Source organism: Bubalus bubalis, chromosome 11 (genome assembly GCF_019923935.1).
Source record: "Bubalus bubalis isolate 160015118507 breed Murrah chromosome 11, NDDB_SH_1, whole genome shotgun sequence".
Lineage (NCBI taxonomy): Eukaryota > Metazoa > Chordata > Mammalia > Artiodactyla > Bovidae > Bubalus > Bubalus bubalis.
Window position 1 is genome coordinate 91,389,527 of NC_059167.1, and position 18,115 is coordinate 91,407,641.

The window sequence follows — 18,115 nt, forward strand, 5'->3', positions numbered from 1 at the left end:
TGATGACTTTAAGCATGTTATTATGAAATTAGCTTTGATTTCCTGTATTTAAAGCTCAGATGTGGCTATATTAACTATAAAGTTGAGTCCTATGTATTTTCAGATCTTAATTACAGTAAGGTGATGTTTTGTATTTCAAACTATTTCTCTTTTTTTTAATAGCTACCTATACTACAGAAACATGGAATAACTCATATAATATGTATACGACAAAATATTGAAGCAAACTTTATTAAACCCAACTTTCAACAATTATTTAGGTAAGAATTGTTGATATATAAAAATGTTATGGGTATCAAACATGTAATGTTTTTATTTTAAATTGATTTTATTATATTGGACTTCTGTATATATATGTTTTATAAAGATGGGTCATACAGTACATCATTTAAAGAATAAACTTCCCTTAAAATATTTTAAATAAGTAATTTATGCACATAATGTAGAATTTTAAATGTTCAAAAGAATGTATACTGAAAAGTAGTTTCCCTATTCCTGTCCTATAAATAGTCAATTCCCCTCACTACAAGTATCCATTGTTAACTTCTTTTTGAGTATCTTTCTGGAGTTATGTTACATATATATTCACAGATGAACTTAGGCTTTTAAAAAAAAATTATGTATTTAGGAGATTGCTTCATATTATTACTTAGCTACATTCTTCTTTTTTTTTTTTTTTCCTTCATTGCATCTTCTGGCTGGTAGAACCTCACTTCCCCGACCAACTGGGCCACATCAATGACAGCCTGTAATACTAACCACTAGCCCACCAGAGAATTCCTGTGTTATTCTTTTTAAGTAGACAGTAATCTATTGTATTACTCTACTAAAATCTATTCAAACTATCTCCTATTGTTAGACATTTAGATTGTTTCCAGACTTTTGCTAATGTAGTGACTATCCCTCTATGTCATTTAATTCATATGTAAATATATCAGTAGGATAAATTTGTAGTAGAATGACTGGATTAAAGAATGTGAGCATTTAAATTTTAATAGATGTTACAAATTGCCCTCCATTGAGTTGCATCAGTTTGCATTCCCAGTGCAAAGTGAATGACAGTAACTCCTTCCTTGGTATCTCTCTCAGACAGAATTATAAAATATTTTTAAATTTTTCCAATCTTGTTCATTTGCTAGTTCATGTCTGACTTTTTGCAATCCATGGACTGTAGCACACCAGGCTCCCCTGTCCTCCACTGTCTACTGGAGTTCACTCAAATTCATGTCCATTGAGTCAGTGGTGCTATCTTAACCATCTAATCCTCTGCTGCCCCCTTGTCCCTTTGCTTTCAATCTTTCCCAGCATCAGGGTCTTTTCCAGTAAGTCAGCTCTTCGCATCAAGTAGCCAAGGTATTGGAGCTACAGCTTCAGCATCAGTCCTTCCAATGAATATTCAGGATTGAGGTTTTTTAGGATTGACTGGTTTGATCTCCCTGCAGTCCAAGGGACTCGCAAGAGTCTTCTCCAACACCACACTTCAAAAGCATCAATTTTTTGGCACTCAGAATTCTTCACAGTCCAACTCTCACATCCATACATGACCACAGGAAAAACCATAGCCTTGACTAGATGAACCTTTGTTGGCAAAGTAATGTCTTTGCTTTTGAATATGCTATCTAGGTTGGTCATAACTTTCCTTCCAAGGAGTAAGCGTCTTTTAATTTCATGGCTGCAGTCACCATCTGCAGTGATTTTGGAGCCCAGAAAAATAAAGTCTGACACTGTTTCCACTGTTTCCCCCATCTATGTCCCATGAAGTGATGGGACCGGATGCCATGATCTTCTTTTCTGAATGTTGAACTTTAAGGCAACTTTTTCACTCTCCTCTTTCACTTTCATCAAGAGGCTTTTGAGTTCCTCTTCACTTTCTGCCATAAGGATGGTGTCATCTGCATATCTGAGGTTGTTGATATTTCTCCCGGCAAACTTGATTCCAGCTTGTGTTTCTTCCACTCCAGCGTTTCTCATGATGTACTCTGCATAGAAGTTAAATAAACAGGGTGACAATATACAGCCTTGATGTACTCCTTTTCCTATTTGGAACCAGTCTGTTGTTCCATGTCCAGTTCTAACTGTTGCTTCCTGACCTGCATACAAATTTCTCAAGAGGCAGATCAGGTGGTCTGGTATTCCCATCTCTTGAAGAATTTTCCACAGTTTATTGTGATCCACACAGTCAAAGGCTTTGGCATAGTCAATAAAGCAGAAATAGATGTTTTTCTGGAACTCTTTTGCTTTTCCCATGATCCAGCGGATGTTGGCAGTTTGATCTCTGGTTCCTCTGCCTTTTCTAAAACCAGCTTGAACATCAGGAAGTTCACGGTTCACATATTGCTGAAGCCTGGCTTGGAGAATTTTGAGCATTACTTTACTAGCATGTGAGATGAGTGCAATTGTGCAATTGTGAAATGAGCAGAATTGTATGGTAGTTTGAGCATTCTTTGGCATTACCCTTCTTTGAAATTGGAATGAAAACTGACCTTTTCCAGTCCTGTGACCACTGCTGAGTTTTCCAAATTTGCTGACATATTTAGTGCAGCACTTTAAAGCATCATCTTTTAGGGTTTTAAATAGCTCAGCTGGAATTCCATCACTTCTACTAGCTTTGGGCTTCCCAGGTGACACTGGCGGTAAAGAACCTGCCTCCCAAAGCAGGAGATATAAAAGACGCAGGTTTGATCCCTGGGTTGGGAAGATCCTCTGGAGAAAAGAATGGCAACCCACTCCAGTATTCTTGCCTGGAGAATTCCATGGATAGAGGAGCCTGGCAGGCTGCAGTCCATGGGGTCTCAGAGAGTTGAACATAATTGAGCAACTAACACACACTACTAGCTTTGTTCTTAGTAGTGCTTCCTTAGGCTCACTTTACTTCACACTCCAGGATATCCTGCTCTAGGTGAGTGACCACACCATTGTGGATATCCAGGATATTAAGACCTTATTTGTATAGTTATTCTGTGTATTCTTGCCACCTCTTCTTAATCTCTTCCGCTTTGGTTTGGTCCTTACAGTTCCTGTCCTTTATTGTGACCATTGTTGTGTGAAATGTTGCCTTGATATCTGTAGTTTTCTTGACGAGATCTCTAGTCCATTCTGTTGTTTCTTCTGTTTCTTTGCATTGTTCATTGAAGAAGACCTTCTTATCTCTCCTTGCTATTCTCTGAAATTCGGCATTCAGTTGGATATACCTTTCTTCCTTGCCTTTCACTTCTCTTCTTTCCTCAGCTATTTGTAAAGCCTCCTCAGACAACCACTTTTCCTTCTTGCATTTCGTTTTCTTTGAGATGTTTTTGGTTACTGCCTCTTGTACTATGTTATGAACCTCCATCCGTAGTTCTTCAGACACTCTGTCCACCAGATCTAATCCCTTGAATCTATTTGTCACCTCACTGTATAATCATAAGGGAATTGATTTAGGTCATAACTGCATGGCCTGATGGTTTTCCCCACTTTCTTCAATTTAAGCCTGAATTTTGCTATAAGGAGCTCATGATCGGAGCCACAGTCCATTCCAGGTCCTGTTTTGCTGACTGTATAGACCTTCTCCGTCTAAAGCTGCAAAGAACATAGTATGATTTTGGTGCTGACTATCTGGTGATGTCCATGTGTCGAGTCATCTCTTGGGTTTTTGGAAAAGGGTGCTTACTATGACCAGCGTGTTCTCTTGGCAAAACTCTTTTATCCTTTGCCATGCTTCATTTTGTACTCCAAGGCCAAACTTGCCTGTTATTCTGGGTATCTCTTGATTCCCTGCTTTTGTATTCCAGTCTCTTATGGTGAAAAGGACATCATTTTTTGGTGTTAGTTCTAGGAAGTGTTGCAGGTCTTTGTAGAACTGATTGTCTTCAGCTTATTCAATATCAGTTGGTTGAGGCATCGATTTGGATGACTGATGTTGAATGGCTTGCCTTGGGGACGAAGCAGGATCATTCTGTCATTTTTGAGGTTGTACCCAAGTACTGCAGTTTGAACTCTTTTTTTGGCTTTGAGGACTACTTCATTTCTTCTAAGGAATTCTTGCCCATAGTAGTTGATATAATGGTCATCTGAATTAAATTCACCCATTCCAGTCCATTTTAGTTCACTGATTCCTAAGATGTCAGTGTTCAATCTTGCCATCTCCTGCTTGACTGTGTCCAGTTTACCTTGATTCATGGACCTAATATTCCAGGTTCCTATGCAGTATTGTTCCTTATGGCATTGGACTTTACTTTCACTACCAGACACATCCACAACTGAATGTCATTTCCACTTTGGCCCAACCACTTTATTCTTTCTGGAGCTATTAGTAATTGCCCTCTGCTCTTCCCTAGTAACATATTGGACACCTTCCAACCTGGAGGCTCGTCTTCCGGTGTCATATCTTTTTGTCTTTTCATAGTGTCCATGGGGTTCTTCTGACAGAAACACTGGAGTGGTTTGCCTTTTCCTCCTCCAGTGGACCACATTTTGTTAGAACTCTTCACTCTTCACTATGACCCGTCTCTCTTGGTTAGCCCTACATGGCCTCGCTGGTAGCTTCATTGCCTTATCGCAAGCCCCTTCACCACCTGATCTGGAGTAAATTGCCCTTCAGCTTTGTGATCTCCTGGAGTAAAAATTGTGTTGTGTAGTTTTAGTTTGCCTTTCACATTTATCTTAAAATGATGAGGTTGAGCATCTGATGGTTTTTAATGTTCTTTATTTTGGCTTCACTTAAAAAATAAAGCATATATTACACATGATACAAAGACCAAAGGGTCAAAAAGGTATGAGAGGAAAGGTTTCTTTCCTTCCCTAAACCCAGCTACCTAATTTATCCCTGGCTAGGAGGCAGGTACTGTTAACTCTTCTTTGGATATCATTCTAGAAGTATTAGTATAAAACCACATATGTTAGAAATCTTTTAATGTTCTGCTTTATTTTTGTAAAAATGAGAGCAACCTGAATGTCCCTCAGTGTAAAATACTCTAAAATATATTTTGTGAATACATAATAGACTATGTAGTCATGAAAAAGAATGAAATATTTGTGTATGTGCTGATACAGACTAATCTTTACAGTTTATTGCATGAAGGAAACAAGGTGCAGAGCCACATGTGTGCTCTCCAAGTGTTTAAAGTATGTGCAGTACATTAGGCATTACTCTTGTATAGGAAACTTCTGGACTGACAGAGTAGAAACTTAACAGTGGTTATTTCTGGGAAGGGAAATTTAGGGTCTGGGATGGTAGGGAAAGCTAGTTTTCATTGCAGATATCTTTATGCTGTTAGAATTTTTTACTGTGCATACACATTTTTCAGTTAGAGAAAATTAGTTTTAAAAAGGGGTTGCATGTAATCTAAAATAGATTGAATTTTTTCTAATTGCAGAAGATACACTTGTTCTTTATACATATTTATGAAAATACAGAATGACACAAAGAGAAATATTTAAAAAGCCAGCCATAATTCCACAACCCAGAGGAGCTTGACACTAACATTTTGTTAAATTTCCTTCTAAATTTTTTGTGTTATGTATGTGTTTCATGTATACACAGGCTTCCCAGGTGGCACTAGTGGTAAAGAATCCGCCTGCTAATGCAGGAGACATAAGGGACTCAGATTCAATCCCTGGGTCAGGAAGGTCCCCTGGAGAAGGGCATGGCAACCCACTCTAGTATCCCTGCCTGGAGAATCCGCATGGATAGAGGAGCCTGGTGGGCTACAGTCCATATGGTGGCAAAGAGTTGAACACGACTGAAGCAGCTTACAGTGCACGCTTGCATGCACATCATGTATACACACATTGAGACTTGTATATATTAAAGAAAATGACAATGTTATATTTTAAAATGCCATACTATACCTTTCTAATTTTTGTTTTTAGTGCCAAATCGTCCTGGGTATAGCTTCTCTGTGATAAGTCCTGAATTTATTGAAGTTGCTACCACCAAAGTAATTATTAAAGCAATATTGACTTTACATTTTGATTTTATAACTCAATTACTTAACTAAGTTGTGTTAATAAACAGATGGTCTTGGATGGGTTAGAAATGAAAGTTTTCTTTGTTTTTTGGTTGGGGGTGGGGTGAGGGGAGCAGTTGTTGAGGCTGTATGACAAGGCTTGCAGGATCTTAGTTCCCCGACCAGGGATAGAACCCTGTCCCTGACAGTGAAAGCACTGAGTCCTAACCACTGAACTGCCAGCAGATTTCCAGAAATGGCAGTTTTTCACAAAATAAAGTAAGGCTTGTATATTGAAATGACTTATTTTAAATGTTTTTCAAGGTGTAAAATTTGAGGACAGGTTAGTTGTCCTCTGTTGTAGGTTAGTTCAAACAATGAATGTTTGACTCACGGCTCTGTCAGACTGCTGCATTCTATTTCCGTCGGTTTTTTCTCTGTCAGGCTTTGGTCTGTCTCTGAATTGTCCTCTGTAGGGTTGTGAGGAAGGGTGGCAGGGCCATCCAAAGAAAACTCTTCTAGTCTTAGGGAAGTTGCTAGAAATAGAAGAATAGCAAAGAGGAGAAAATAGGCAATTTTTGTCTTTATTTTCTAGATCTACTCTGATCTAGAGGAAAATTTCTTCCCGTTTATGATTTTTCTATTTTAAGAAGATAGATTTTTTTTTATATGTAAGATATCAGAGAAATATTAATGTGTTAACTGTTATTTAAGGCTTTAAATGCTGTGCCTTCAAGCATTATAAAATATATGGCTTGGTCCTTGGGAATATGATATTTTGAAAGTTATTTTCATGGTTGTCAAGAAACTTTTGTATTTTTTATATATGAAGAGTTTTATCTGAAAGTGTGCTTAATCACACAATATTCTATTTTCAGATATTTAGTCTTGGATATTGCAGATAATCCGGTTGAAAATATAATACGTTTTTTCCCCATGGTAGGTAACAGTATTTTAATATCATTTAATATTTATGATTTGCTTTCTTAATTGTGCTTTTAAAACTTAACAAGACATGATTTTCTCCTATACTGCTATTACTTGTAATGTCTGAAAATTGTGGGATTGTATTTTAAAGAAAATTGACTATTTTTAAAATCTTTTTTATGATCTCAAAATATTTGAGAAATTGTATTTCAGATTTCTTAAATGCAAAATATTTATTTAAACTTATAATAATGGTATTTGTATCATTTTGGAAATTTTTGATGTAATTTTTATTCAAATAAGCAGGAAAATATTTTCAGTATATTTTGTTTTGTGTATATATGTTTGTATTTTATGCTTGTTACTCCATATATTTTATTATAACACACTGTCTTTTTCCTTCAGACAAAAGAATTTATTGATGAGAGCTTACAAAGTGGAGGTAAGTAATTTTTCTTTCATTTAACTTATGTTTATTTTTAGGAAATTATTCATTATAGTTAATTTTTAGTTATTTAAGACTAAATTCATTTAGTCTTAAATGAATATGAAAATTATAATTATGTATAATAGACTTTCCAAATTTCCCAAAACTTACTTCATCTGGATAGACTTTCTTAAATATCTCTATAGAACTGTTTTCATATTGTCAGCTTTAAATCTTTTTAATCTAAAAGTCTATTGTAGTCTCCACACAGTTAATATAAATAAATTCAAGGATTTGAAAATTAGTAAGTATCCAAGTTGTGTATACAGAATACATAAAATGCTTAAGATAAGATTTATTTTACTGTGGTATGATACATGGTTTCAGTATATTTTAGCTGCTGCATCAGGTATCTTTCTATCAGAATAACTATTTCTTGTTTTTCAGGAAAAGTTCTTGTCCATGGGAATGCAGGGATCTCCAGGAGGTATGATGTTAGCAATAATCTTTCTTTCTCCAGCATTTAATTAATGAGTATGTTTTCTGTTTTTTTTTCTAAAATATTTTCCCCCTCTTTAGTGCTGCCTTTGTTATTGCATACATTATGGAAACATTTGGAATGAAGTACAGGTAAGAAAGTATTCTGAAACCTAGCCACAGTTTAAATTCTCATTAAAATGAAGCTTAATGGAGACAGTTTGGGCACTGGAAGTTAATAATCTCTTGATTTTTGTCATCTAGTTATGGTTGATTAATTAGTCCTTTTATCCTGTGATTAGTCTCTTAACTTCTGTAGCTGGTCTACCTTGTATAGATCCACTTAGGCTATTTTGTTACTTTATGAAGCTAGTTCTCTTATTATTTTAAAAACCCAAGATAATTACAGTTGGAGTAACCCATGGAAAACTGCTTGCTTACTACTAGGAAATTGGTTAATCTAAGTTTTAAAATTCTTATTAAACAAAGATGTAATTGCTTTCTTTGTTTAAAAGGTTAATTTATTATGTTTTCCTTTAACAGTAGTTGGGTGAAAAATTGCTTTAGAATTGTTTTATTGTCTATTCACAATTTATTATTTGTTTTATGCAAAATCATCTTTTCCAAGCATATTGCATAGACTAAAGGGAGAAAGAGGCTAATGTGCTTTTCACCCTAAAACAAAGCTGGCCAATGTACAGTATTTCCTTTCTTAGAGTGTCTTGTACAAGTTACAAATCTACTATAGTCATTGATACTCTTTCACTCATGTCCCAGACTGATCCATTACCAAATTCTGTTTTGTATCCTAAAATTTTCCTTGATTCTGGCTCTTTCTCATTATTGAATCTCCCTAATCAAGCTCTAGTCATGTTTCATTATTTAATCTCCCTAATACAAGCTCTTCCAGTAGTTATCATCGTAGTGGTCTTGTGTTTTCTTTCCTTCTCTAGTCTGTTCTGTTCTTCACACTGCAGTCAAAATGATTGTTTCAAAAGATAAATCATATTTCACCTTACCCTAAAAAGCTCTCAGAGGTTTCTGATCCTTAATAATTCTAAATGTGGCCAGTGAAACTTCACATGACATGTCTGTATCAACCTTCCGTTCTTATGCTGTGTACTCCGTTAACCTTGTCCATTTGAGCTGTGTTCAACATTGGATCCACATGCCTGACACATAGTGGACATTCAAATCTTTTATTTCATTTGGTATTTTTATCTTAAAATTATAATGGAAAATTTTGCTTAAAGGTGTTCTTAAATATTATTTGGATACAAATGTTTTGTGTTTATTTCATTGAAAAGATTAATGCTTGGTAGATTTTGTTTTATATATTTTTTTTTATTATTTGGTGCCATGTCAGCAATAATAGTGAAAATAACCTCTATTTATTGAGTCTCTGCCAGATGCCAGATACACTGCTGGACACTTTTATCTCAACAACACAAGGAAGTCCATATGTTTCTAATTTAACCAGTAATAAAATCTGAGCATGGAGTGTGTGTGACACATGCTATACATGATATGTTATACTTACTATCTTCCATATTCATAGTAGTGCTTAAAGATAGGAATTGTTATGATCCCCAATTTACACATGAAAAAAATAAACTTAGAGAAGTTGAAAAGTATCCCCTAGAACACAGCTGGGGAGCAAAGGATTTTCCCACTGCAGTTCACTACCTCTCTGTAGTACAAGCTGTCTGATTATGATTTTCTGTTTTAGGTAAATTGTTAGGTAAGTTCCTACTTTAGATAAATTCTGGAAAAATTGAGGTTAATTCATGAAATAATATTACCGCCTTAGTTTTCCTATTTTTTTGTTTTCAGAGATGCATTTGCTTATGTTCAAGAAAGAAGATTTTGTATTAATCCTAATGCTGGATTTGTCCATCAACTTCAGGTAACTTCTCTATTTTTCCTCTTTAAGTCAATCAGCTGCTGCTGCTCAGTCGCTTCAGTCATGTCCGACTCTGTGCGACCCCACCAGGCTCCCCCAACCCTGGGATTCTCCAGGCAAGAACACTGGAGTGGGTTGCCATTCCCTTCTCCAATAAGGCAGTCAGAAAGTATGATAATTAAAAGCTTGTATTCATATGATTTAGTTGTAGTACTTGGTAAATACTTAAAAATTGCCATAATCTCACTAATTTCTTTGTTCAAGTTTAAATCTATTTAAAAGTATTTTTTTTAAGCTGCCATTGACAAGATAGAAAGGATTAAAACCACATTGTTAAATCTAAAGTAAAGTAGTTGATCTTAGACGTGTCTTCCATTTTCCCTCTATTTTGATTACATACAGAGCATAAGAAAATTTTGGTTCTAAGTGTGTTACATATAGCAGCTTTTTCTATTTTATATGCTTTATCTTCTCCATGTTCTTTCACACTTTGATGATGTGTAGAAGATACACTAAAAAAATACACCTGTGAATTATCTGATTAATTTTTTCCAAGATGAAAAATCGTAAGTCAAAGAATGTGCTCTGGCTGATTGCATCCACTTATGCAGGAATAAATCTTACATTGAAACATCAAGAGCACTACAAAATGTGTTAGTTACCAAACTTAATTTACTTTGTTTTTATTTTTAATTCACTTTTAGTTTTTATTTCATTTTAAAAAGAGAAAAATAGTCATGATTAAAAAAATAAAAATTCAATAATGCTTAAGAAGAATACTTGAAAAGTAAGTCTCCTTAATAGTGTATCTTGAAGATTATATATAGCTCTACCTTCGTAATATTTGTGTGTGTGTGTGTGTAACACAGTTTTATGTGTATCACAGTTCCTTATACATTGGAGAAGGCAATGGCACCCCACTCCAGTACTCTTGCCTGGAAAATCCCATGGACGGAGGAGCCTGGTAGGCTGCAGTCCATGGGGTCGCTAAGAGTCAGATACGACTGAGCGACGTCACTTTCACTTTTCTCTTTTCATGCACTGGAGAAGGAAATGGCAACCCATTCCAGTATTCTTGCCTGGAGAATCCCAGGGACGACGGAGCCTGGTGGGCTGCCGTCTATGGGGTCGCACAGAGTCAGACACGACTGAAGCAACTTAGCATAGCATAGCATCCTTATACATGGAGCTTTAAGTTGTTTCCAGTCTTTCATGATTTTAAACAACATTGGAAAGAATGTCCTGATAGGTGTATCTTTGTTTACATGTGTGAATGTACCTCTAAGATAATTGATCAGAGTGGAATTGCTGGGTCAGAGGGCATTTGAAAGTTGATGTTGCTAAATTGCCTTTAAAAAGACTCCAGGAAACAAAGAGTACGTACTTACCCATACTTAGTCAATACCAACAGCAAAAGTGTTTCATGAAACTTTTGGACCATTGTTGTCATGGTAGTAAAAGTGGCAGCTGCTTGTAGTTTGCCCGTTTTTCTAACAGGTTGTTGGTCTTTTTCTCATTGGTTTGTAAGGATTCTTTGTAGAAAATTTATCTGTAGCCAGTGATTTGAAGGCTTCCCTCGTGGCTCAGATAGTAAAGAATCCACCTGCAATGCAGGAGACTTGAGTTTGCTCCCTGGGTTGGGAAGATCCCCTGGAGGAGGGCATGGCAACCCACTCCAGTGTTCTTGCCTGGAGACTCGGCATGGACAGAGGAGCCTGGTGAGCTACATACAGTGCATGGTATCGCAAAGAGTTGGACACGACTGAGCGACTAAAGCACAGCACAGCCAATGATTTGAAATGCCATTTTTATTATATACCAAATTTTAAATCCACACTTGAGTCTGTTTCTGACTTTGTATTTTGTTCCATTGATCTGCTTATTGCTGCATTTGTATCAAAGTTTTAAATGCTATAATATTTGTAAGTAGTCTGTATTACTTATATTAAGTCATTTAATCAAGATTTCCTCATTAATGTTCTTTCCGAAATTTTCCTGGCACGTTCTTAACACATATTTTGTGGTGTGAACTTTACTAGAAAGGGTGCAGAAAGAATAGACACCTTTAAATTTTTCAAAGAGTATGTTTCTAGGAGTATGTTCCATTTATTCAAGTCAATTTCTGTGTCCTTTAGTGTTTTAAAGTTTTCTTTGTATAAAATATATGTTTTTCTTATGAAATTTATTCCTAGCTATTTTCTTTTATTCCATTATAATTAAAATTGTTTTTTCAAATTTCTTTCTAGTATGTTTTCTAATTGCTTATTTTTTTTATAGGAAAGCTGTTTATGTTTTCAATTGGCAACCTTACTAAACTCTAGGAACAAATCTAAAGAATTTTCCAGTTGATTATCCTACATTTTCATCTTCAAATCATAATAATTTTGCCTCTTTTCTAATTTTTTTTCTTTCTCACTTGATGGTCATTTTATCAGAACAATTGGATAAGTAATAGTGGTGTGATATTCATACTTACTTTATTCTTGATTTCAATTTCATTGCTTTTATTATTGCACTGTGTGTGTGTGTTTCAGTGAGTATTTGCTTGTGCATATTTAAAAGGTTTTTTTTATCAGGAATAGATACTGATTTTTAACTTAAAACATTTTTTTATGAAATGACTCTAGTTTCACTCCTTTAAGTCATTAATATGGTGAATTAAATCACATAATGCTAGACTTAGACCATTCAGGTATGACCTAAATCAAATCCCTTATAATTATACAGTGGAAGTGAGAAATAGATTTAAGGGCCTAGATCTGATAGATAGAGTGCCTGATGAACTATGGAATGAGGTTCGTGACATTGTACAGGAGACAGGGATCAAGACCATCCCCATGGAAAAGAAATGCAAAAAAGCAAAATGGCTGTCTGGGGAGGCCTTACAAATAGCTGTGAAAAGAAGAGAAGCAAAAAGCAAAGGAGAAAAGGAAAGATATAAACATTTGAATGCAGAGTTCCAAAGAATAGCAGGAAGAGATAAGAAAGCCTTCTTCAATGATCAATGCAAAGAAATAGAGGAAAACAACAGAATGGGAAAGACTAGAGATCTCTTCAAGAAAATCAGAGATACCAAAGGAACATTTCATGCAAAGATGGGCTCGATAAAGGACAGGAATGGTATGGACCTAACAGAAGCAGAAGATGTTAAGAAGATGGCAAGAATACACAGAAGAACTGTAGAAAAAAGATCTTCACGACCCAGATAATCACGATGGTGTGATCACTGACCTAGAGCCAGACATCCTGGAATGTGAAGTCAAGTGGGCCTTAGAAAGCATCACTACGAACAAAGCTAGTGGAGGTGATGGAATTCCAGTTGAACTATTCCAAATCCTGAAAGATGATGCTGTGAAAGTGCTGCACTCAATATGCCAGCAAATTTGGAAAACTCAGCAGTGGCCACGGGACTGGAAAAGGTCAGTTTTCATTCCAATCCCAAAGAAAGGCAATGCCAAAGAATGCTCAAACTACTGCACAATTGCACTCATCTCACACGCTAGTAAAGTAATGCTCAAAATTCTCCAAGCCAGGCTTCAGCAATATGTGAACCGTGAACTTCCTGATGTTCAAGCTGGTTTTAGAAAAGGCAGAGAAACCAGAGATCAAATTGCCAACATCCGCTGGATCATGGGAAAAGCAAGAGAGTTCCAGAAAAACATCTATTTCTGCTTTATTGACTATGCCAAAGCCTTTGACTGTGTGGATCACAATAAACTGTGGAAAATTCTTCAAGAGATGGGAATACCAGACCACCTGATCTGCCTCTTGAGAAATTTGTATGCAGGTCAGGAAGCAACAGTTAGAACTGGACATGGAACAACAGACTGGTTCCAAATAGGAAAAGGAGTACATCAAGGCTGTATATTGTCACCCTGCTTATTTAACTTCTATGCAGAGTACATCATGAGAAACGCTGGAGTGGAAGAAACACAAGCTGGAATCAAGATTGCCGGGAGAAATATCGATAACCTCCGATACGCAGATGACACCACCCTTATGGCAGAAAGTGAAGAGGAACTAAAAAGCCTCTTGATGAAAGTGAGAGTGGAGAGTGAAAAAGTTGGCTTAAAGCTCAACATTCAGAAAACGAAGATCATGGCATCCGGTCCCATCACTTCATGGGCCATAGATGGGGAAACAGTGGAAACAGTGTCAGACTTTATTTTTCTGGGCTCCAAAATCACTGCAGATGGTGACTGCAGCCATGAAATTAAAAGACGCTTACTCCTTGGAAGGAAAGTTATGACCGACCTAGATAGCATATTGAAAAGCAGAGACATTACTTTGCCAACAAAGGTCCGTCTAGTCAAGGCTATGGTTTTTCCTGTGGTCATGTATGGATGTGAGAGTTGGACTGTGAAGAAGGCTGAGCACCGAAGAATTGATGCTTTTGAACTGTGGTGTTGGAGAAGACTCTTGAGAGTCCCTTGGACTGCAAGGAGATCCAACCAGTCCATTCTGAGGATTAGCCCTGGGATTTCTTTGGAAGAAATGATGCTAAAGCTGAAACTCCAGTACTTTGGCCACCTCATGTGAAAAGTTGACTCATTGGAAAAGACTCTGATGCTGGGAGGGATTGGGGGCAAGAGAAGAAGGGGACGATGGAGGATGAGATGGCTGGATTGCATCACTGACTCGATGGACATGAGTCTCGGTGAACTCCGGGAGTTGGTGATGGACAGGGAGGCCTGGAGTGCTGCGATTCATGGGGTCGAAAAGAGTCGGATGCGACTGAGCGACTGATCTGATCTGATCTGATGCTAGACTTGTTAATTTTGAATCATTTTGATTCACAAATGAATCTCACTTTACTATGGTAGACTATATTCCATTAATGTGTTGCTAGATTCTGTTTGTCAAATTTTGTTTTTTTTTTTTTAAGATTTTGGAATTAGTTGAATAAGTGATACTGGTTTGTAATTTTTTTTTCTATACTACCATCTTCTGGTTAGAGTGTCTGTCACGGTTTTCTCATTTTTAAAATGAAAACTTGCTTTCTCTTTATGTGCTCTAGAACAATGTAAATTAGATTGGAGTTACCTGCTTCTTAATGTTTGATATATAGTACCTGTGAAATCACTGGACCTTGATTTTTTCAATTTAATTCAGTTATTCATTATTTCATTCATTCATATATTTTGAGGGTGAACCAATTCTTGGACAGCTTTCTTCATTTGGTTAATGGCTAGGTCTGATTTTCTTAGACTGTTTAGGTCACTTTGGATGGTTTCATAATCTTCTATATAATTTCATTGGATTTGAGATAAAATTGAGGAAAATAATGTTTTGCATTTTTTGATATCTTCTAATTTCTTTGGTTATTTTTTTCATTCTTTTTTTCTAATTTTGTATATCAGTGCTTTCTTTTTCCCCTTTATCTGGTTAGTTTATATAATTTTTCTGTATTTGAATTTCTTCTTGCTTTGTGCTTTCCTTGGGTTTTTGTTGTTTTTGCTGCTGCTGCTGTTATTCTTTTGTGGATTTTCTCAGTTGCATGCTTAGTCGCTCAGTCATCTCTGACTCTTTGCGACCCCATGGACTATATATCCCTCTGTTCTTGGGATTCTCCAGACAAGAATACTGGAGTGGGTAGCCATTCCCTTCTCCAGGAGATCCTCCCAACCCAGGGGTCAAACTCGGGTCTTGAGCTATAAGAATTCAAGACTGTAAATTATCCTCTTAGCATTTCTTGAGCCATATGACTCATTGGAAAAGACTCTGATGCTGGGAGGGATTGGGGGCAGGAGGAGAAGGGAACAACAGAGGATGAGATGGCTGGATGGCATCACCGACTCGATGGACATGGGTTTGGGTGGACTCCAGGAGTTGGTGATGGACAGGGAGGCCTGGCGTGCTGCGATTCATGGGGTCGCAAAGAGTCGGACACGACTGAGTGACTGAACTGAACTGAACTGATTCTACGTATCCTACATAAATTTTGCTATGTAACGTTTTTATTCTTGTTATAACTTGATATTCTGTCATTTCACTTTTGATTTTATTTTTTACTTCACGTTTGAGAGTTTTTTTTCATAAATCATATAACTAAATTTTAAATGTTTTCTTTGTGGTGTAATAAACAGTTGTTATTATGATTATTGGAAAAGAAGATATATTCTCTGTTTTCAGGGCATAAAATTCAGTCTGCAGTCGTCCTTCTATATCTGTGAGGAATTGGTTCCAGGGCCACACACCCCCCTCTACTCCCTCACCATGGATTCCAAATCTTATGTAAAATGGCATAGTACAGTCAGTTCTGTGTATCTGTGGGTTCTGCATTCATGGATACAGAGGGTACATTGTATTTGTTCACTTCATCTTTTGGGGGCTTAGAGGTGAACTGAAACTCGCTTTATTCTGTTTCTGTTTACTTCTTTAATTCCTCTAGTTTCTTTGCCAATTTTAGTGCTGCATTATTTGGTAGATAAAATTCAAGTTAAATCTTCATTGTAGTTATATGTTTATTGTCCAGTTATTTTACTTTGAAATTAACCTTAATATTGTGATCCTTTTTTGTTTGCATTTGTCTTGTGAGTTTCTTCATTGCTTTTCTTTCCACCTTTCTAAATCACTTTGTTTTACATGCATTTCTTGTATGTGCCCTATGGCTGGATTTTTTTATTTTGATTTGTTACTCATATTTTTCTTTAATAGGTGAATTTATCCCACTTATTTGTACTAAAAATGACATACACTTTTGTCTGTCATTTTATTTTCATATCATGCTTTCTCTTAAAATACATCTTTTTTGAACTTTTCACTATAAATTGATGAATTTTTTGTTGGTATTCTTTTGATTCTTTTAAATTTATAAGTTGTTTACTTCATGGGCACAGTCTAACTTTATAGTATATACATATGTTCCTTGAGTTATCACATTTAAATAACTATCAACGGATTTCCAGTATAAAAGATAAAAATTTATATACCTCTACTTTCCTCCTTCCCCTCCACAACCTATTTTGTTGATACTAATCTTAGTTCTAGGAGATACCGCTTACACTTTTAAAAATATTTAAATATGGTACCTTCTTTTTACTTAGCAATATAGGATCATCCACTTAAACTATGTCCTGTTACATTTCCTGGATTTTACTTTTTCTACATTGTTACAAATTATAATATTTGCATTCTATGCTATAACCACATTTTCTCATTGTTCATGCTGAGTTCTATATTTAAGTAGGATTTTAGCTTCCTTATTCAACTCCTGGAGTTTGAACATTATTTTCAAGAAGAGTTCTTGGAAACTTAAGTCCTAGCATTTTGGAAAATGTTTTTCTGTTGCTCTTATGTTTGTTTTGGCCACACTGCATGGCATGTGGGATCTTCGTTGCCTGACCAGGGATCAAACCCATGCTGTCTGCAGTGGAAGTATGGAGTCTTAATCACTGGACCACCAGGGAAGCTCTGTTGTGTTTATGTTTGAATGGCACTTTGCTAGATTAAAAAAATTTTAATACTTTTTCTCTTAGGAGTTTCTACACAGACCTAACATTGAATAATTGTCCTAGAGAAGTCTGAAGGGAGCCTAATTTTTAAAATTCTTCCCTCTTAGAAGACTTGATTGGAGGGAGGAGGTGTTTTCTGGATGAGCATAGGATGCTTTATTAAGTATATCTTTTTGATTGTTCTATATTAATTTCCTTTTAGTCATAATATGCCCTTACCACTTAGAGAGTCACATCTTCCCTTATTACAGAAAGTTTTCTTCTAATACGTATTTGGCTATTGTTGTTCTTTTTCACTTGACTTTTTTCTCCCAGAGACATATTTTATATTGTTTTCTTTTTCCTTCCATATCTACCATTTTCTCTGTGTTTATTTTCAACTTTGTTTTTTTGTCTTTTGACTTGATTTTTGGCAAGCTTTTCTTTCCTTTCCCATGCTTTGTTGTTTCATCAGATGTTTATTTGACATTGTGTTAGCAGTGGCAGTAAAGCAGAGAACAAAACAGACAGAAATCCCTGACTTCATAAAACTTATTTTAATGAATTAGACAGTAAACCAACCTGGTGGGCTGCCGTCTATGGGGTCGCACAGAGTCGGACGTGACTGAAGCAACTTAGCAGCAGCAAACTAAAATATAGTAGGTCATGGAGAAGGAAATGGCAGTATCCTTGCCAGAGAAATCCCATGAACAGAGGAGCCTGGTGGGCTTCAGTCCACTGGGTCACAAAGAGTCAGACATGACGGAATGACTAAACTACAACAACACAAAAGTAGTAGATCATATGGTAATAGGTCACAGGAAAATAAGAGAGCCGTTAAGGTCATATAAAGAAGTGAGACATTAATTGCATTTTTGAAAGGTGATAAGAAAAGGCCTTATTGCAAAAATGTTATTTGACCATAGACCTGAAGAAATTAAGAGAATGAGCTATTTCGGTACTTGGGGGAAAGCATTCTAGATAGAGGGAATATGTGCAAGTGCCTTGAGATGGGAGTATG

General features: G+C 36.1%; 1 protein-coding gene across 3 annotated transcripts in view; it reads left to right on the forward strand.

Moving 5' to 3' along the window:
- Positions 1 to 18,115, forward strand: part of STYX (serine/threonine/tyrosine interacting protein) — a 51,320-nt gene that overhangs the window by 23,856 nt on the left and 9,349 nt on the right. For 2 of the 3 annotated variants that reach the window (XM_006053985.3, XM_044925437.2), the window contains exons 4-9: positions 163 to 260; positions 6,806 to 6,866; positions 7,260 to 7,296; positions 7,729 to 7,768; positions 7,861 to 7,911; positions 9,592 to 9,664. In XM_006053985.3, coding sequence (XP_006054047.1) covers positions 163 to 260; positions 6,806 to 6,866; positions 7,260 to 7,296; positions 7,729 to 7,768; positions 7,861 to 7,911; positions 9,592 to 9,664 — 360 coding nt within the window. The remainder of the gene's footprint in view (positions 1 to 162; positions 261 to 6,805; positions 6,867 to 7,259; positions 7,297 to 7,728; positions 7,769 to 7,860; positions 7,912 to 9,591; positions 9,665 to 18,115) is intronic. The other variant, XM_006053986.3, reaches the window with a different exon arrangement.